At 46.2% G+C, this 20,848-nt stretch overlaps 1 protein-coding gene and 1 pseudogene across 2 annotated transcripts; one reads left to right on the plus strand and one right to left on the minus strand.

Annotated features, from left to right (window-relative positions):
- Window positions 1-2,095: 2,095 nt before the first annotated feature.
- On the minus strand, window positions 2,096-15,508 carry LOC114506608 (prion protein). 2 transcript variants are annotated; one of them, XM_036009593.1, is made up of 4 exons: window positions 15,408-15,508; window positions 12,670-12,765; window positions 4,402-4,518; window positions 2,096-4,368 (listed from the first exon to the last, which is right to left on the minus strand). In XM_036009593.1, exons 3-4 carry the CDS (start codon window positions 4,506-4,508, stop codon window positions 3,699-3,701), a joined length of 777 nt encoding a protein of 258 aa, XP_035865486.1. In that variant the 5' UTR covers window positions 4,509-4,518; window positions 12,670-12,765; window positions 15,408-15,508; the 3' UTR covers window positions 2,096-3,698. The 2 variants fall into 2 exon arrangements, with proteins under 2 accessions (XP_035865486.1, XP_028380169.1); XM_028524368.2 differs by lacking the exon at window positions 15,408-15,508 and having other exon boundaries at window positions 2,096-4,518; window positions 12,670-12,766.
- Window positions 8,802-9,244, plus strand: LOC114506075 (annotated as a pseudogene).
- Window positions 15,509-20,848: the final 5,340 nt, after the last annotated feature.

The raw sequence follows: 20,848 nt of genomic DNA on the forward strand, positions 1-20,848 counted from the left end.
GTCTACACTCTTCACCCTGGAGGACACACATGCTCTTCCACTGGAGGCTGCAGTTTTATGATCGCATGCTAGGAAATACTGAGTAAAACGCTTCTGTTGTCCAGCCCTGGCTGGCGTGGCTCAGTGGACTGAGTACTGGCCTGTGAACCACAGGTTCGTGGGTTCTATTACCACTCAGAGCATGTGCCTGGGTTGCCGGCTGGGTCCCTGGTTGGGGGCGTGTGAGGGGCAACCACACATTGATGTTTCTCTCCCTCTCTTCTCCTCTCTCTAGAAGTAAACAAAACAAAACAAAAAACCCCCCAAACCACTTCTATTGTCTAGTTATTCTTCAGGTGATTATATCAAAATCAAGATGGTGGTTTCAGTGGGCATTTTCCGTAACTTGGATGAATGAACAGAGCCAAACAGCCGGTCCTCGTTTATTCATTGAGTTCATTCCTAGCATGTGCTGGGGGAGGTAGCAGCAGAAGCTAGTGGGTCTCAGAAGTGCCAGTCACAATGGGCCTCATCCATGGCTGGCAGCGAAAAATCTTGCTCCTAAAATTCTCAAGGCTAAGAATGATCTCTGACAGACTGTATGGGGTATGGTGGGGATCTGGGCTTGGCTGGGCATGTAGTCATTCTCTTTTTTATTCATCAGAGGGCAAAATAAAAGGAGATTCAGACATGTAGGAGGACGGGAAGTAGGGCATTGGCTAGAACAAGAAAATACAGCCTCTTTCCTTGGTGGGTTCGTTCTCTGGTCTGTGAGTCTTGACAATGGGCCGGGCCATCTGGCACAGCTGGGAGGGTCTGAAATCTGTGGGGCTTTCCTTGTATGTTGGAGTTGGAGCTTTGGGAAGGTGAGCTGAGGCCACAGAGAAACCTGAGTGGACACATTCCATGTGTGGGCAGATACTGTGAGCAGGGCGATGGGCATGCCTAGCATTCAGAAATTGGCAGCAATGGAGGATAGGAGCTCGCCAGCTTTCTGAAGCACCCACAAAATTACAGCTAACACTCATCTTTGTTAATTAACTCAATCCGTATAACTCAAAGCCAGGTGTGTCTGCAGTCTGTGTGTGTGTAGGAAGCACATTATCGAGTTCAGGGTTTTAGATCTTCCTAAGTATGAGCCAAAATAAACAAACTTGCTTGATCAACACGCCCTTCACTTTGCACCAGCCAGGGCGTGTGGTGGCTGGATTTCAGGTGCTGGACCCGCAATGCAAGCATTTCTGTTTGCTCCACCATGGGCACCGAGGTAGGCACACCTGACAGTCCTAAGTGGAGTGATGGGCAGTGGGTTAGCCTTTTGAGGACACAGAGTAATCCAGAGGATGGCATCTGTAGCATGGGAATCCTGGCTGCGTGTGCATGTGGTTCCCCACCAGGCACGCAGTCGGGGGCGCCTCTGCACTGTGGTGGGAGCGACACTGCCGCCACATTTCTAGAAAGATGGCATTAGGGGCTGAATTGTGTCCCCTCCAAGTTCTTATGTTGCAGTCCTAGTCCCCGATACCTCAGAGTGACTATTTGGAGATTAGGGCTTGAAGAGTTAAAGTTAAAATGAGGCTGTTGGGGTGGGCCTCAATCCAACCTGAGTGGTGTTCTTATAAAAAGATTAGGACGTGGACACGTGCAGAGGGAAGAGACTGTGGGAAGACACGAGGGAGAGGAGAGGCCTCAGAAGAAACCAATCCTGCCAACACCTGACCTCGGACTGCAGGCCTCCAGTGAGGAAATAAGTCTGTTGTTCAAGCCACCCAGCCTGTGAAACTCTGGCAGCCCTGACAAACTAAGAGATGGTATAATCAGCAAGGAGAACAATGAAAATGGGGTTCTTGAAGTTTCCCTGAAGTCACTGGGTCAAGTAAGGGTGCCTGAAAATCTACATCTTTGCCCAGTACAAAATTTAAGGTAATGACTCTGTGTTTATTGCTAGTTTTCAGAGAGAGGGGGAGGGAAGAAAGGGGCAGATCTGCCAGGACAGTCAGGGGTCAAGGGGCCGCCCCAGCACCCTGGTGGCCTCCAGACTGGGGGCCCCGGCAGAAGGTGGGCCAGGAGGTGGGCCGTGCTCTAGTGGCCACAACGGCAGACTCCACAGAGGAGGGTCATCTCAGCTCCTGTTTAATTGTAGTTGGATATTAAACATTTACAAATTTTTTATACAACAAAACAAGTACATGCAAAGTTACAAATATAGAAAATATAAAGTACATGCAATTTCAAAGACCACTTTGGATCCTTATACAAAACTATTCAGTGCACATGGTATAAGCCTAAAGACCACACAGAAGGGTTTCCCACGTATTACGCATTTAGTACCTTACAAAAACAGATAGTGCCGCAGAGACCCCAGGTGTTAACTGCTCTAACGGAAATTTTGTTTGTCATGTGCACTATATATATATATATATATATATATGTTGGGTTTTTTACATTGAATACCCACACACATCCAAGCCAATCACATTGCAGAATAACAACAGAGATCTGCTAGGTGACAATATTGAACAATCCAAGGAGTAATTTTACCTATTTAAATAACAGAAACAGAATTTCTTTTTCCACTCTGAACAGATCATTTTTCTGTAATCTCCAGCCTAACATGTTTTTTTTTTATTCCCTATTCTTCCATTCAAAAGCCAATCACAGAGACAAAGGATTCAACCCAATTCTGGTTTGTGACAATTATGAGATACTGTGAAGAAATGCAAGCGCGTCTTTGTGCATCAACCCTTTTCTTCATTGCATAACCTTCTGATACTGGTGTGTCTGCAGCTGCAGCTTCCTCTGTATTCAAATCTGGTTTCACCCAATGTCAAAATCATTTTTACTTCCAGGTAAATGAACAAAGGAGATTTGTTCTGTGTCCAGAGGGTAATTTAATTTTTAACTGCTTTAAATATCTACAGTTTATGTTAATAAACAGAGGAATGCCAGGTGTGGGCACCCTCCGAGGGCACCACTCCCAAATGTTGGACAGTTTTAGCCCCAGAAGCCTCTCGTATTATGTTAGTTATGTTCATGCCCTATGAAACCGTCCTCTGCTCAGAGGTCTAGTGTTGCCTGAATATTCACGCCTGATGCAACAGCAGCTGTGTGGCCTGTGCTGCGGAATGCAGATCACTGTCACATTCTCTGCAGACACAGGCACACATTCTCCAGCAGGCCGAGCCTGGGCCCAAGAGCTGAGGATTCCTAGTTTTGTTTTTTTGAATGAGTATCCTTGCAAATTTGGCAGAAATGCTGTTTACACACGCAAATGCAGTCAGGTTTTCCTAAAACAAATGAGAAAACGTGTCCGCATTGCTAACAAAGCACTGCTAACTAAGATGGAGTGTTAGTGTGCTGAGCTCTCGCAGAGCCAGGGGTAAGTAGGCAAAGGCATCTGAAGACTGTTTTGGGATTATTTAGTCTCAATCTGTTGCACTGGAGACAAAATAAGCCTAGATCATGGAATGATGATTCGCTGTGACCCCCTTACCAGCCTGGCACTTGCAATGGCCCATAAAGGACCCAATCAAATGGGCTTGACTACTTAGCCTGCCAGGCCTGCTCTGCATTTCCCTGTGGCTTCGGGGCCAAGGGGATTAGCCTACGGGTGACAAAGGGAGAAGCGTGAATGAGACACTGCCACTGAAGAGCTGCAGCTGGATACCCCCTCCCCCAACCTGGTAAAAGACGAGGATGGTGGAAACAGAAAGCTGCCCTCATCCCACGACTAGGAAAATGAGGAAAGAGAGGAGGAGGATCACAGGAGGGGAAGAGAAGAGGATCACGCTCGCCCCTCTCTGGTAAGCCTGGTACTCTTTCTGGTACTGGATGGTGCACATCTCCTCCACTACACGCTCCATTATCTTGACATCAGTCTCGGTGAAGTTCTCCCCCTTGGTGGTGGTGGTGACCGTGTGCTCCTTGACTGTGATGTTGACGCAGTCGCGCACGAAGTTGTTCTGGTTGCTGTACTGATCCACAGGCTTGTAGTACACTTGGTTGGGGAAACGGTTCATGTTTTCACGATAGTAACGGTCCTCATAGTCATTGCCAAAATGTATGAGGGGCCTGCTCATAGCACTCCCCAGCATATAGCCACCCAGGCCCCCCACCACGGCCCCAGCCGCCGCAGCTCCTGCCACATGCTTCATGTTGGTTTTCGGCTTACTGGGCTTGCCACCATAGGGCTGTCCCCAGCCTCCGCCACCATGGGGCTGTCCCCAGCCTCCGCCACCATGGGGCTGACCCCAGCCTCCGCCACCATGGGGCTGACCCCAGCCTCCGCCACCATGGGGCTGACCCCAGCCACCACCATGGGGCTGACCCCAGCCGCCACCATGGGGCTGACCCCAGCCACCACCCTGGGGTGGGTAGCGGTTGCCGCCAGGACTTCCCTGTCCTGGGTATCGGCTGCCTCCGCTGCTGCCTCCTCCTCCAGGCTTTGGTCGCTTCTTGCAGAGGCCCACGTCACTCCATGTGGCCACAAAGAGAACCAGGATCCAGCCGCCTACATGACTTTTCACCATGATGACTTATCTGCAAAATGAAGAAGGTGTCAGAGCACAATGTCTGTGTTGAAACCACCTAACTTTTGCTGCATAACAAATGAATGCAGAGCAGTGGCACCAGCACCTCAGTCAAAAATGCTCTTCACTCTGCACTGCTCCTTTGCAGCACTTATGACAGAAGTAGCTATTCAGTAAGGGGTGAACACAATGCTTCTTCACGAAGGACAAATTGACCTTAGGATAATTTCTGGCCGTTTCCCGGAAACTTGATAACGGTGCAATGCCAGCAACATTGCTTATGGTAAAAATAACCTGACTTATAAATTGCAGCCAGACTGGGAAAGCCTACAAACATTTGGTGGGTTTGCCATCAGTTTGGACTTTAGACTGGTGATCCTTGCACCCAACACATCCACGTGGGGACCCTGGAAGCTGTGCCCATCAGGCTGTTATAAGGGACACTGGCTCGTGTGGGGCCTGGGACTTCTACAGCAAGGGGAACCTGTCACCCACTCGCATGAATCTCATGCCCTTAAACCTGAGCAGTCACTGTGGGGCCTGGGGGTGGAGACATATCGCCGGCTACTGGGTGGACCACAGTGACCCTGGTGTGGCATTCGTGGAAGCCTTGTGAGTCTAACGCCTAGTTAGGAAGACTCCCACCAGGTGGGTGCTGCTGTAATGAAATAACTTTGCAAATAGTTGGTTTCTGTCTCTTCTCTGTGAGAATGTAAGAAGGAAAGAAGTCTCTTATTTGCTGCTATTTCTTTAGGGGCTAGGGCATGCCGGGCACAGAGAAGGTACACAGTACATACTTGCTAAGTGAAGGAATGAATATCCCCTGAACATATCAGTGCCAGCAAGAATTTCCTCAAAGGAATACAATTTTTTTTGAAACAAAAAACATGCTGAATTTTGCAAGCCCCACTTGTAAATTAATCTTTCTCTTTATAGATGAACAGACGGATGGAGCTGCTTAAAGTGGGGTAAGGATGGCTGTGTTCCTAAGATTTGCAGCCACTCATTGACTGAATGAGTTTTAGTTCTGCATGTAATGACTTACGAGTGACTTATTGTCTTCTAATTTTTGGTACAAAAGAAACATGTGTTATATAAAAGGGCTTAGGAAAAAACAAACAACCCAAATATCCTCAATGATAATTTATGCCCCTTTGCAGAATGTATATTCATTCATCTAATTAAAAATCTCACTTCAGACTAAAGATCTCACTTATTCTGCATGATCAGGTCCACAGTCGGAGCTCAAAAGCACATGGTAGAATGATTATTCCACAACTTCTACCCCAAGTGAAACCATATGCTCTAAATTATCATTAGGTACCATAAAACCAAAAATGGCATATGCTGTAGTGCTGATGTTAATCTTTTCCCCAGCACTGTTTATCTTCAAGTAAAAGTGGCAGCAAGTACTAGAAAATTATTTTATATAACCTTCAGAGCTAAAGACTAATTGGATAATATTCTGAAGAAAAAGAAGAATGAAACAAATCAATTAATTAACATCCTGTGTATGTTTTTACTATCATTGAAATGTCTTGGTGGCCGTAAGCAAATAAAAGTATATTTGACAGTTACAAGCCCCATTAAACAGCTCAGATCATGCCAGTTTAGGAGGTTTGGAGGCCCTTTGGGGGAGGGGTCAGAGGGTGCTGGGATACCGGCCACACCCACATCTCCGTCAGTCAGCCTTCCGCAGGCCCCTCCTCTGGTCCACTCTCCATTTGCTCAAGGCGCCCAGTTCCTGGCCTCCACGCTGCTCACCCTTCTGCGCAACCACCCCAGGGAACTAAACTCGGGGATTATCACCCTCAGTCAGTACCTCCTAAGCGAAAGGGGTTCTGTGACCACAACTATTTCATTCACTCAAATGAGCCAAATCCAGCCAACACCCTGGAGCTATTCTTGAATTTTCTCTTTCTCACAGCACACATTGATTCTATCAGCAAATCTTATCAGTCTATCTGGAAAACAAACCCTAAATCCCGAAACCTGTCACATTTTCCAGCTCTACCATCCTGGGGGAAGTCTTCCTGATCTCTTCTGACTCCAGCCAGCTGGAGTCTTTCCACAGCCTCCCACCAGCCTCCCTGCTCCTGGCCAGTGTGCTCCCCACTCAGCCGCCTGAGAGAGCCTTCCCATTGTCAGGCCCCACCACACCACTCCTTCAAACTCAGGATAAAACCCAAAGTCCTGACCCTGCCAGGTAGGCCCCATGTGACCTTCCCACTGCTTCTCACACCTGGTGACCCTCCCCTACCTTGGGACCCTTGTCCCTGCTGTTCCCAGGGCCTGGAAGGCTCTTCTTCCAGTTCTCATACGGCTTCAGTCTGCTGTGACATCACCTCAACAGGGGGTCCACCTCACTCTACATAGATCAGCACTCCACTGTACCCCCTTACCCAGCAAGTAGGGTGCTACTTGACATCTATTATTTATTGTTTGCTTATGGTTCATCTCCTCCAGGACAGGAGTCTTGTTTCATGCACAGCAGTATCCCTAGTACCTAGATGCAGTAACCAGCTCATAGACTTGCAAAATAAATGCTGAATGAATGAAGGAGCATCAAAACATCTATGATAAGGCATAAGAAATAACCAAGCTAACAAATAGCTATCTATAGTGAACCGTGTTTACAAATTTACAAAACATTCTTTTCTGCAATGGCCAACTGTCTACCATCTTCAACTCACTTAAATACACATTTACTTCGTGTGCCAGCCAGGAATGGAGGTGTTACCTGACATGGTTGAGGCGGGAGACAGAGGCTGCAAGGGGAGTAACACTGAGTCTGGCATGGATCATGCCTTGTTCAAGGTTGTAAGAGTTACAGCTCAACAAGCTCAACTAGACAGATGAGCAGGTGATGACACCACATGGTAAAAGAGGCACATAGAGGAACTTGGTCCTCAGAGGGCCAGACACAGTAGGTGGGCGAGAGGTGGTGAGAGAGGACTGGCAGGTCTGGAGACCACAGGGGTTTCATGGGAGTGAAGCGTCAATGTGTGGGGGAGGTCATGTAATGAAGGGCCACACGAACAAGGTGAGCAGCATCCTGACTGCCTGGGAGGGTTTACGCCTGTTGTTCCTGTGCTAATATTAATAGTGCCCCCTTTATGCTCAAAGGTGTCCCAGTTTAGATGTTAGGTTACATGGTCAGCCTAATTACAAGGCATGTCGAGTACTCTGAACTTGATCCTGAAGGCAGTGGGAAATCACTGAAAAGTTTGGGGTTTTCTTTCAGAAAGAGCATTGTGGAGAATGGACTGGAGATTTTGTGGGTGTGTGGCTGGAAGTACAGAAACTAGTTAGAAGGACACTACAGTGATCAAGGTAGAAGAAGGTGATGGCCCTGACCAGGGAATGAAGAGTAACAGATGGTTTGATTTAGAAGGTAGCTACCTTCTGGAGGGCTTGGTGTTTGACATGGAAGGTGAGAGATGGGAAGAATTGAGTTTTCTGCACTGGGCAGCTGTGTGGACAGAGTGCAGAAGGTGGAACAGGTCTGGAGGAAGATTAATAAGGGGCTTGGCTTTGGCACTGCTGTTATCGAGCTATGTGTGGGGCAAGAGACACCAGGAGGCAGCGTGGTGAGTCTAGAGTTGAGGATGACCGTGGTCTAGAGACACAGGCAGCGGGGAACCAGAGCCACGGCATGTGCTGCTGGTTAGTACTTCAAAACTGACCACTGAATAAAGTTGGATAGAGTAGACTATTCTATATTTTATTATGTTCATACTATTGATACATTCATAGAATCTATTAAAACTAGATCATTTTAAAATCAGTTGAGAACAAAAGCAACATTTAATTATGAGGAGCCTTAAAAGTAACAACTACATTTAAAGTAGGGAATCATTTCTAAGGACAAGAGGGACCCAAAACTTAAATGAGACTTGGTGAATCTCTTTCTGTTTGTGATAAAATAAGGAAGACCTTATAGTGTTTAATACCTCTTACTCTACATGAGACCACCACGACTCAAAAAGGTCAACTGGCATATCCTTGATTCCAGCTTACCACACACAACTTTGTTTTATGAGTTAAAAATCTGTGTGAGATTGCCTTTCTATTAAAATATATATTACAGACATTGACTTTAGAATGAACTCATTCAACAAATATTTATGGAATAAGTACTATGTGCCAGATTTTAAAGAAATAGAACACTTGAATTGATCAATGAGCACAGAAACAATGGAGCTATTTCCCTCCCTGTCTGCTTGAAGATCCGCTGCCGTCACGAACGACACAGGAACCATCCACACCAGGAAGTTCACGACCCACAGACCACTGCAGCAGAGACAAATGGTCACTGCCGTCCTCGCCCTGGGAAGCCAACAGCACCCAAGGCGGAAATTGGGGGAAAACTAGCTGAAATGTGTAAGGCCACACCAGATGTCATCTTTGTGTTCGGGTTCAGAACCCATTTGGGTGGTGGCAAGGCAATGGGCTTTGGCGTGATTTATGGTTCCTTGGATTACACAAAGAAAAAAGGACCCAAACATAGACTCGCAAGACATGACCTATGTGAAAAGACGAAGACCTCAAGGAAACAGAGGACGGAACGCCAGAGCAGAGTGGACAGAGTCGGGGGGACCTCGAAGGCCAGTGTCGGTGCTGGGAAGAGTGAGCTAGAGTCCTGACAGGAGGAGTAGAGATTCTTCAGTGACTTCATCTGTGGTGACTGGGCAGATTTTTCATGAGAGGATGAATAAACTAAGAACTTTTATGTGTCAAAAAATGAAGAAAAATGTCAAAAATGACATGATTACTTATCGATTCATTCAATAACTATGTCTTCAGTGTTTTCTAAGGTTGTAGCACTGAGGAGCTGAGGACAGAATGGTGCATGAGATACTTAGCTTTGTGGGTTCAAGGACCAAAAAGGGGATGTCATACCCGGAGCTGATGGGACAGAAGGCAGGTGGCCCGTAGGGACTGGAGGGGGTGAGGGCCGGCTCACAGGGCCTTGAGTGTAAGTTTCCACTTCATTTGGAATGCAGTGGGGAGCCATTAAAGGGCCTTAGGAAAGTAACATATTAGGGCTATTTTTTTAAAAAAGATCACCCTGATTGTTGTGTAAAGATAAAAATCAGGGGCAAGAAAGGAAATGGTGAGACCACTTAGGACACAATTGAAGGAAGTCAGCGGTGTGGCCTGGAATGGTGCCGAAACTGCTGAGGAGCTACAGATAAATGATTTTGCAGATATGTATTTTGCAGAAAGAACCAATTAAGACCTGCTGATAGAGTGGATGGAGGAGGGCGAGTTAGCCAGGTTTGTGGCTTTTGTGACCAGGCCCATGGTGGCAATGCCATCTACCAAAGTGGGGGAAACTGGTGGAGGGCCATGCTAGGGAGAGAAAACCAAGAGGTTCGGTTCGGACACATTTAATTTTGCTACATCTATGAGACGCTGTGGGAGTGCCAATTCAGGCAATTGTTAAAAGAATCTGGAACTTAGTGTAGATACACATTTGGGCATCTTCACCTGTTAATAGCCAAGGGGGTAAAGGTCAAGATTAAAACCCTAGTATTTCAAGTGTAGGGCTCTTGCTCCTAGTCACCCAGCCTCCAGAAATACGGGTGTCAAAATCCGAAAGAGAATACTACCAAACTGATTTCAACATTTTAGTAAAAGAAGAATACACTGTGACCAATAAGGCTTATTTAAGGGATACAAGAGTGGTTCAAAATCAGGAAATCTATTAATAGGTTAAGGGAAAAAATAAGATTCTCTGCAGATGCTGAAAAGTTTTCAATTAAAATCAACATCCATTCTGATTTTTCAGGTTGAAGCTGTTAAGATAATTTCTACAGAATTAGAAGGCAGTCCCTTTTCATCCTCAAGAATCTCTGCCACAAATGTCTAGGCCACACCCTATCTTAATTCAAAAAGGACCGGCATCTGTAGTGAACAGGACAAGAATGGAAGCTATCACCTTATTACAGTTATGGAATTCTAACCAGGCGCGACTTCCTACCTGGAACACCAACCAAAAACATCTCCCAGCACGTAAGTGAGCTCACCAGGGTGGCAGTCTTTGAAACCAATATATAACAAAATAGTCCCCAGATTAATCGGAATTAGGAGATTTAGCATGGGAAAAATCATTCTACTCATAATGGCAATAAAAAATTAAGAATATCTAGGAATTAACCTAAAAATAAGTAGTACCTATATGAGGAATGCAATAAAATTTTAAGGAGGGACATAAAGGAAGACTGGAAAAAAGAGAAAGACTTGCAACATCTTTGGCTGGGAAAACCAACACCGCAAGATACCTATTCATTTCCAAATAATCCATAAAGCCCACACAGTTTTAGTCAGGATTCTAAGGGGATTTCAAAGAGCACGAGGAAATAACACTCGAAGCTAAGACTGAAGAAACTTGAACGGGAAGAAGATCTAGGGCACAGCTGGCATGCCAGGTGCTAGAATGCATGACAAAGCTACAACAGATAAGATCGCGTGGCACTGGCAAATGGGCAGGATGGGAGAGCAGTGGAAATACAGAAGGTGCAAAAAGGTCCATGAATTACCCTAATCACCCTATTCCCATGTATACACGGGGACTGAGTCAGAGCTGGTAGAAACTTGCCTGATGGTTGTATGCCAGGGGCTAAATTTCTGATACTCAGAACACATTACAACTGGAAACTTAATTAAATTGGGAAGTGGCACCAAACAGCCCCTACCATTCCCCACCTTCCTGAAGAGATTCCCTGAGCTAAGTAGAATTCATCTGTAGTACAGTATTCCGTGAGGAATACATTCCCAGACCCCTGGTGGATGCTTTAAACCTTGGATAGTACCAAACACTATATATACTACTTTTTTCTATACATACATACCTATGGTAAGGTTTAATTTATAAATTAGGCACAGTAAGAGATTAATAACAACTAATAACAAAATAGAACAATTATAATAATATATTGCAGTAAAAGTTATATGAATGTGGTCTCTCTCTTCTCTCAAGAAGCCTTTTCGTACTGTATTAACCCTTGTGATGGGGGCCGATGCAATGCCCACGTGGCGAGATGAAATGAGGTGCTCAGAATGGTGTCAATTTGAAACTGAGGAACTGTTTATTGCTGGGATTTTCCATTTAACATTTTCAGACTGAGGTTGAACACCAGTAACTGAAACTGCAGAAAGCACAACTGCAGTGAGTAAGAACGAACGACTGCATTTATCTATTCTTTTTTTTAGGTCACGGCCCTATACAGAATCTGACACAAGCTATACAAAATTGTGCACAACAGTTTGGGGCGACGTGTTTTCACTGCTACTCTGAGGCCCAGTTCTGGATTGAACAGGATGAAGGGCCCCCAACCTGATCAACCCTCAGAATTACTGAAAGAGTTTTTAAAAAGCAACAGTGCTGGAGCCTCTCCCAGACAGCAGCCTGGGAGTGTCTCGTGATGGGACTTGGGAATTTATGATAAAACTTCCCAGGGACTCGCGCTCCTACCCGGGCTTCGGAGCTCGGTCCTCAGAGGCCCAACACTTAACGACATTATAATGCTTTCCCTAAAAGGGCACACGTACTTCCCTTGATGTGATCACACAATACTGAGAGTAATTAGTAGAATACAAGGAGAAAAAAGATGAACAAATTGAGAAAACAATTCTCCCACTGTAAGACTGCTACACACACTATTCACTCAAGGATGACGTTATAACTCTGCCGCCAACACCTCATTAGACACAGGCATGTTCTGAATGTTTAATATGCAGACGTTCACAGCTGATACGGTTGCCTTGGAAGAGGAAATAGGATATGAAAAGGGAGAATGGAATAGGTAAGTTAAAACTGCAGCTTAGAAAACCTTCCCCTCATCAACACCTTTTGTCAGTTGGTTGAAAGTCACCTTCTGTGTTAATTTGGTGCAGAAATGTATGTTATTATTTTATTATATTTTTAAATGGTTGCTTTGTTATATAATGCAGCATGATTCTAGAGAAAACTGTGGCCCTTTCTCTGCAAAATCAAGCTGATTTTTCTAGGAAGGATGATGCTATAGGTGTGAGGTACACATACAGGCCTCCAGACCAGGCACTTGTGATCACAGCCTTTCCAGACTTGTACTTTCTGAGACAATTGGGGATTTTCAACCATCACAAGACCAAAGAGATTCCAGAGGGTACGTACGTCTGTTGTGGCTCAGCTGAGCTGGATTTGTGCCTCCAGGAAGACAACGCTTCGGCTTGGTTGAAATTGTTCAGTTTTCAAATATATTCAGGAGTCCCTAAAAACAAGAAGAAAAAAAAAACTAGACTTGGTAAATAAATCTAAGATATGATTCCTTAAAATAAAAGCTCAACGTATAAGTTTCTAAGCCACTAATAAATCTACTCCAGAACAAAAAGAGAAATATTTGAAAAAAGCAGTGAGATCAACTAAAAAAAGCAGACGTGACATTGAGCGTGCTCTCTTTCAAACTGAGTCTATCTCACTTAAAAAACGACCTTCTTTAGAAAAGTAATGCATCAACAAAAAGAAAATGAAAATCACCTATAATTTCTATTAAAAATTCCTTGGTTTTGTTTTTCCTTTCAGATTTGTCACATATGCATTCATTATGAGTAAGCAGACACAGTTTTGTAACCAGCATTTGGACCTGTCTTTTTTCCCCGTGTATCGCAGGCTGTAAATCGTGACTTTCGATGATTACATAAGGTCCTTTCAGTTAATTTGCCGTGATTTCTTAGCTACTGCTCTGCTGTTATACATTCAGGATGTTTCCCAGTTGGTTCTGATTTTAGGGCATTCTGCCCCAAATATGTACCTGTATAAGCCTCTTTTTGTTTGTTTTTTTCTTGTTTGGTTCTTCCATTGCAAGTAGATTCCTAGGAATGGGATTTCTGGGTCACGGCTTTAACTTCCTATTTGTGGTCTGATTGCTTTACAAAAAGTCTGTACTGACTCTCCACTGCACAACATGCCCAGTGGTGGGAGGGGGGCGTGATTAGGAAAAAAATACATTGGTATATATACCAATAGTCAATTTTACATAAATGGTTCAAGTTAGTCTTTAACAAATTCTGGAAGTAGGTGTCATTTCCTCTTATTTTATGAATGGACAAAAAAGAAGGATGAGAAAACTAGGTAACCGGTCCAAGGTCACAAAGTTAGTTGCGAGATATCTTCCTAATCCCAAAAACCTGCCACCTCCCCAGATAACTGGATTATGCAAATTTTAGGGGCTGCTGTTATCCTTATTGTTGTTTACAGATGTAAAATGATAATCCAGACTTGCTTTAATTTATATTTTATTCTGTAAATGACTCATCATTTCACCATTTATCTATTATAATCTTGACATTTTCCTTTCACAAATATGAAAAACTTGTGTTAGGTATGAATAATACTCAGATCACACCATAGCTCTGCTTTCTTTCCTTTCCCAGTTTAGTTCTTCATTGTAAGAGCTCCTCAGTGTCTGTGTAGGTAAAAATGTTCCTTTTCACTGATTTTTTTTTTCTTCGAATCTGAGAGAGTTCATTTTTCCAGAAGTCTGATATTTTCATTCAGTTTTCTGTTTCTACTTTTTCTGATAATTTGATCTATAAAAATCTTTAATCCTATTTACCTGGGCCTTTTCTCAAGGAAAGGGAAACCTCAAATACAAGGAGGGTAACCTTGATCTGGATGGTGAACTTGCATTCTGTTGTGTATGAAGCTGAAAATGAGGAAACGAAAAAATAGAAAGCAGTGGCTTTGGGATGGTTAGGGTAGATGTGACGGTGGTGGGTTTACAATTAAAATAATCTGTTTGCTGTAGCTACCGCAAAGAGTAAATGGAAAAAAACAACAAAAAGGCAGTAATGTCACCTTCCTCTCCACTGTTCAATAAACAAGCGTGAAGGCACCTCCCGCATAGGTGGGGAAGAATTGTTGTCCAAGGAGGGCCGCCGGGCCCGGATCCCCTCCCTCGGAGCCCCCCAGATAATCGAGTTCTCTCCTTTCAGAGGAACACGAAAGAAGTGAAAAGCGTAGGCTGAGGGTCTGCCACACCTGGGGCACGCAGGAAACGCTCTGTCCCAAGGGCCTGGACCTCCCGGTCCGCGAATGAAGGGGCAGGGACGACCCAAGACCCCTCCCCGCGAGGCCCAAGGCCTGTGCAGGCTGTCTGGCGGTTGTCAGAGCCCCTTGGGCCGTGGCCTCCATGGGGACCGCCCTAGCCCGGAGAAGGGCGGGCGAGACCATCTCTTCCGAAGAGCTCGGAGGCTGCAGGGTGCCCCATCCCCCAATCCGCGCACCCCCTGAGAATCTGGAAGAGCTGGGCCTGGCCAAGGGCGGTCCCTGTCCGCGTCCAGGCCTCTCTACTCGATGGCTCTTAGGAGCGGCCGACTGGCGTTGAGCCAGGAGTCCCGTGGCCCATGCGCCTCTCCCTGGTTGTCCTCCCGCAGCGCCCCAGCGAAGCCCGCTGCGCCCCGCATCAGGTTCCCCGGCCACGTTAGCGCGGGGTGATCATCCCCATTCCCCGCCCCGCAGCCTCTCTACCCCCGAGACTCACCCATCCCGCTCCCGCCGCGGACACGCACCTGGGTGTTTGGGGTCGTGGGAGCGGTCTGACTCCTCCGTACCACCAACACCCCTCCGGAGGGGGCTCGGCCAGCTCCCCCCAATTCCCGCCCCATTCCGAATAAAAGGAGCATCCACAGCCAGAAAGGCACAGCCCAGCTGCGTCATCGGAAGACCAAAGAGCACACCGGCAGGCCCGACGCGCCCAGAGCCCGCCGTGAAGACCCCTTCCCACTGTCAAGGTCGGCCTCCGCGTGCCGGGTTCTCAGTCTCTGACTCCGCTGCGCGCCCGCGCACCCCAGCTGTCAGGACCCCCGCCCCGGACCCGTGCTAGTTGTTCAAAGGGCGACAAGGATGTTTACCTGCCTCGTTTGGAGAAGCTCCCTGTGCTGCGGCTGTCAGCGACTGGCGCGGAGGGCCGGCGCGGCGCGAGGGGGAGGAGGAGGAGGCGCCAGGGGCTGGGAGAGGGGGCGGTGGCCCCGGAGGAGGTCGGCGGGCGGACCAATCACGGGGCAGCTTCGCGCACACCCAGCCGGCAGGCGCTTTACTGGGAAGGTGCTTGTCCGCCAAACTGGGACGGGGTATCTGAGTCACGGGGGGAAAAATGAGGTTTGCGTGAATATATATGTCAGCTGATACCTCTCTCGGTGTCATCACTCCCTGACGTTGCTCATTGACGGTAAAAATCATCTTTAAAGGGAAATTCCGCCCAAAGACCTAACTCCCCTGTTACATAAGAGAATACTTGAGAAACTAGAACGGTAAGGAAAGAGAAAGCAATTTCTGGAACTTTGGTCACCAGAAATTTCTGAAGAGGAAAAAAATTTTGCTACCCTGGATTGAGACGAATATTTATCAATTTCCATGTAAAACATTAAAATCAAAGGTCTAGGGAGGACTCCCCTGTTCCTTCATTTATTCAGTTTCTGCTCCTTATGCAGAAAAGGCGATTTAGATTATGATATTCATGAATGAGAAAAAATGCACTCCTTTTGACAAGTCTATTCTGTACATTACAGAATGGCATGTTCTTGCTCATTATTCCTGCTAAGGAATTAGAGTTTTGTCTCATGTAAAGGATGGCCAGGGAGATGTGATAGGACAGGTGGTAGGGTTTGAGGGACCACATACATTGTTATCCAAATTGGGGTGCTTTTGAGCATGAAAGGGGCACCAAAATTAAGCCAAGTCAAAGGGCATAAACCAGCACTGCCCTAGGAAAAATGAGATGGCTAGTCCTCTCATGAAGGGCAAAAGGTTCCAACAATCTTGTCAGAAAAGACGTTTAAGAATATCAGGACACCCATTGGAAATGGTATTTGGATTAAGCATTTGTGTCCTGGAGCCATCACTCAAGTGGGAGGTGACAAGTGGTGAGGGTGGGGAGAAGCTAGGAGAATTGTACAGAGTAAAGGAAACAGATGTGGGTGATATTTGTGAATGTGGATGGAGCCCTGGGAAGGCGAAATGTGTGGTCTGGCAACAGGGCCACTGGCAGGAGATGACACAATAACAGATAACTGGATAGTGGCCACTTAGAAATGAGCATGGGGCAGCAATGCCGGCCTGTTTTCTAGCCATTAGTGTTACATAATGATTATGTTGATGGTACTTCTAGAATCTTACCTTCTTTCCTCAGAGATGGCTTATTGGGAGGTGAAATGGAGGCCGTGTAGCCTCTGAGTCTGGAGCTGGAGTGGGTGACTAGATCAGACTGGATAAGGGGCTGGCTCCCCCCCACCGCCACAGGAGGGGCTCTGTAAAACTTGATTAGAAGATGCCAAACTCAACATTTATCAAAAGATTCCCGTGTCTACTGGCTGAATGCTTTGCTTCCTCCACCCCTCTGCCCCCACCAGGAAAAGGCTCAAGAGGCAGAGGATTTCAAAAACTCGGGGATGAAGGAACAAGAAGCAATAGTCTTTGTCCTATTCTGGCTATTGCTGCTATGTAGCAACTAACCCAAAACAGCCAACATTTTATTAAGCCTGTGGATTGTATAGGCCAGGGAGTCCGGCGCAGCGGGGACTCGACTCTGCCCCATGACGTCTGTAGACTCCAAATCTCAGGGTGAGTTGATAGCTGAGGGTTGGAATCACTTGGAGTCTCTTTCACTTGCATGACTGATGCCTGGACTTGAGGATTAGCTGTCCTGATCAGAATGCTTCCACATGGCTTCTCCATATGGCCTGGCTTTTTCCTGCATGGCTATCTCAGGTTTGATAGATTTCTTACATGGCTTATTAGGACTCCAAGTGTGAGTTTCAGCAGACAAAATGGAAGTTACATTGCCACTTCCCACCTAGTCTGAGAACTCATATAACCTTACTTTTGCTATATGCTATTGAGTAAAGTAGACATGTGACCATCCAGGTATGGGGTAGTGGGACATAAATTGCATATCTCAGTGGGAGGAGTACCAGAGAACTTGTGGCCATAGTTTTTGAAAGACTTAAAAGGAAGGAGAAAGAGAGGGAGAGAAACATCAATGCACAAGAGAGACATCAATCTGCTGCCTCTTGTATGCAGCCCAATGAGGGACTGGCCTACCTCCCAGACATCTACCCTGACCAGGAATCGACCCTGTGACCTTTCACTTTGCAGGACAATGCCCAACCAACTGAGCTACACAGATCAGGATGAATTTGTGGCTACTTTTTAAAAAACTGCCAAACTAGGGTTAGTGGTCTGGCCTATAGATTCTTAGGGGCTTTCGTTGACCTTATGGACAGTGTCAGGGTGGGCAGCCCTGCAAGAGGAAGCTTTTGCAAATGTCCTTACATCATTCCTTATCCCACCCCTGCATACAAGTGCCTCTCTTTTCACCACAATCACCATATCCCGGAATAAACAAGGAAGGCCATATTCTGGGCTACTGGAGTCGGGCTGGGGGTTTGTCCTCTGGGGCCTATCTGGTGACCTTGGGGTCCCCTGCTATGCTGAACTTTAAAACACCATCAAGTCACCTTTTTTTTCAAAGATTTTATTTATTTATTTTTAAAGAAAGAAACATCTATTGGCTGCCTCTAACATGTCCACAACTGTAGACCTTGCCTGCAACCCAGGCATGTGCCCTGACCAGGAATACAACCAGTGACCTTTCAGTTTGATGGATGATATCCAACCCACTGAGCCACACCAGTCAGGGCATCGAGTCATTCTTTGGAAGACTCCCGTCATACCCTCTGTGTCCTGGCTCAGAGTTATTTGTCAATGTTATTTAGAACCTCCTCAGCCAATATGGAGAAGCTAAAGAAGTCAAATTCTAAATTTATCTTACAAAAGGAGAATCATTTTATTCAACAGATAATTTATTGAGCACCTAATATGAATTAGATAGTTTAGTCTATGACCCCAGATATCAGAAGGAATACAGGAAGCCACAATGAAAGTGACCAGGTCATGAGGTCCTAGCAGCCTAGGACAAGGGGTTTAGATTTTAATTAAATGTAATAGGAAGCTCTTGAAGCTTTAAGCAGGGGAGTGATGTGACCTGGTTTGCACACCACTCTGATTGTTGTTGTATGGAGCAAAAGTGGAAGCAGGACCTGACAGGGGCCTTTTGCTGTGGTGCAGGGGAGAGGACTTGGTGGCTGCTCTGGGGTGATGGTAGGGGGAGTGGGTTCTAAAATGGTCAAACATGGAGGAAGACCAAGTTTTAGAGGGAACAAGTTTTACAGAAGTCCCTTCCATTTTGGACATGTTGAGTTAGAGATGTCTGTGTAACCCCCGATGGGTGAGCCTGGGAATTCTGGAACTCAGCATGGAGGGTTTGGGATGAAGACGGGGTTGGTGCTAAAGATGTGCATTTAGAAGTGTCAGTATATAATATATAGATGGTTTTCAAAGTCGTGGACTCGGATGATAACATCAAAGAAGAAAGTGTAGTCAGAAAAAAATATTGGAAAGCAGCTATGTTCACCACTGTACCACCCATGCCTCACTGAAAAAAAACATACTGTAATCAGGACTGAATTGCAAGGAACACTAACCATTTTAGATGAGTAATCCCCAAGCTTCAGCGTGTGTCACCTGAAGGACTGGATGAAACACAGTTTGCTGGGCCCCACCCCAGAGAGTGACTGAGTAGGTCTGGGATGGGGTCCGAGAATCTCCATGTATAACAGGTTCCTAGGTGCTGCTGAACCACACTTTGAACTGGGGGAAGGGTAACTGGCAAGGAAGACTGAGAAGTGATGGCCAGTGAGGTAGGAGGGAAACCAAGAAGTCTCCAGAAGCTGAGAGAAGAGAGTGTTTCAAAAAGGTGGAAGTCAATTGCTGAGAGACCAAATATAGACAGGAAAGAGCTCACTGGAGTTGGTGACATGGAGGTTGTTATGGGACTTGATGGGAGAAGTTTCAGTAGAGTTGCTGCAGTTGGAGACAGAGTTGAGGGTCTTGGTTGTCCCAAACAATGAATGGAACCACTATGCAAATAGGGTTGGGTGAAGCATGCAATGTTTATTAAGAAAAGTACACTTTCCAATATGCAGAAGTGGGCTATTCTTTGGTGACAGAAAATGTCCTCTTCCCCTGAAAAGATGCAGGTTTTATAGGGGGCAGGCTTTTGCTGAGTCCCTTTGTTTCATTTCATGGGCTTTTTACTGCACATGCATGAGTGGTTATATAACCTCTATGCTGCTGCTCGTGTACTTTCCCTAATCCCTTTTGATTGCCCTCTTGAGGTCAAACAGCAATGCTAATTTATTATAATAGCATGATAACTAAGTGGGGCAAAACAGAGGTTAACTACAGCTACAGAAAAGGTGTGAAGGTGTGCTCTCTAGCTAGGTGCTATAAGGCAGGTGGGTAAGCAGGATGCTGGCTGATGACAGGGTGTCTCAGGATTTCCTCCTCTCCTAATCTACCTCCTGCCTCAAAGTGATGGGACAGATGTGAATTGAAGAGGGAATGAAAGGTGAGGGAGTAGAGGCAACTGTTCTGAGTTTTGCCCTGAGGGGAGGAGAGTGTTGGGCAGTAGTTGGAGGAGAGTGCAGGCAAAAGGGAGGCTATTTTGAACCCTCTCACAATGAGGGGCCTCTTCAGGGTGGGTCCCTTCCATGGGATATTCATGTTCTCAAAGACCTGGTTCCTTCCCTCTCTCCACTCTGCCTGCCCAGGCTGGGGTCCAATGGCTGCAGCAATGTGAGGTACCATACCAGAAATCACTACAGACAGAGGAAGAAGACAGCCAGCCTGTTTCAGTGGTCTCCTCTTAGGGGTGAGGAACATATTCTCCAAAGGCGTGTGCTCATGAATTTAAAGAGAATACACTGCTACCACAGTACAGGGTGGCTCATGGCTGTCCACTCTTTGGTGTTTCCTTCATAGTTAGACTCCAAGCTGTAATGTTACGTGAGAGGGCCCTGACCATGTTTCTGGGCTGCAGCCCTGTGTTTTCTTTAACTGCCATGTTGAAGCTCCACTCCAGCTGATTCAGGAGCCCCAAATCTCTTCCCACTACCTCTCTTCTGTGGGGTTCCAGCTCAGATGGGTCCTCCTCTGTGAAATCTTTCCATATTGTCTCACCAAAACTCAACCATCTTTTTCCTGCTTTGGCAATAACTGGCTTATAACATCCAGCCTCATTTTGGTCAGCCCCATCATTTATCTGTCAGTCTTTAACCAGGCTGTAAATCCCTGGGAGGAGAGCCTCACGGCTTTGCAGGTGGTAGACATCCAGGAAAATCAGGTGAACAATGTCCTGAGTGTGATTACCTCCTCCAGCCTTTCCTTCTACTCTTGGTCCTGATTTCCCCTTGGCTCCACCGGAATTTTTCCTTTTCTCTGTGTGTCTAGTTAT

Source organism: Phyllostomus discolor, chromosome 9, assembly GCF_004126475.2.
Source record: "Phyllostomus discolor isolate MPI-MPIP mPhyDis1 chromosome 9, mPhyDis1.pri.v3, whole genome shotgun sequence".
NCBI classification, from domain to species: Eukaryota; Metazoa; Chordata; class Mammalia; order Chiroptera; family Phyllostomidae; genus Phyllostomus; species Phyllostomus discolor.

What these genes read in the sequence shown, in the direction of transcription:
- LOC114506608 (XM_028524368.2), bottom strand. Translation starts at nt 4,508, where the DNA reads ATGGTGAAAAGTCATGTAGGCGGCTGGATCCTGGTTCTCTTTGTGGCC.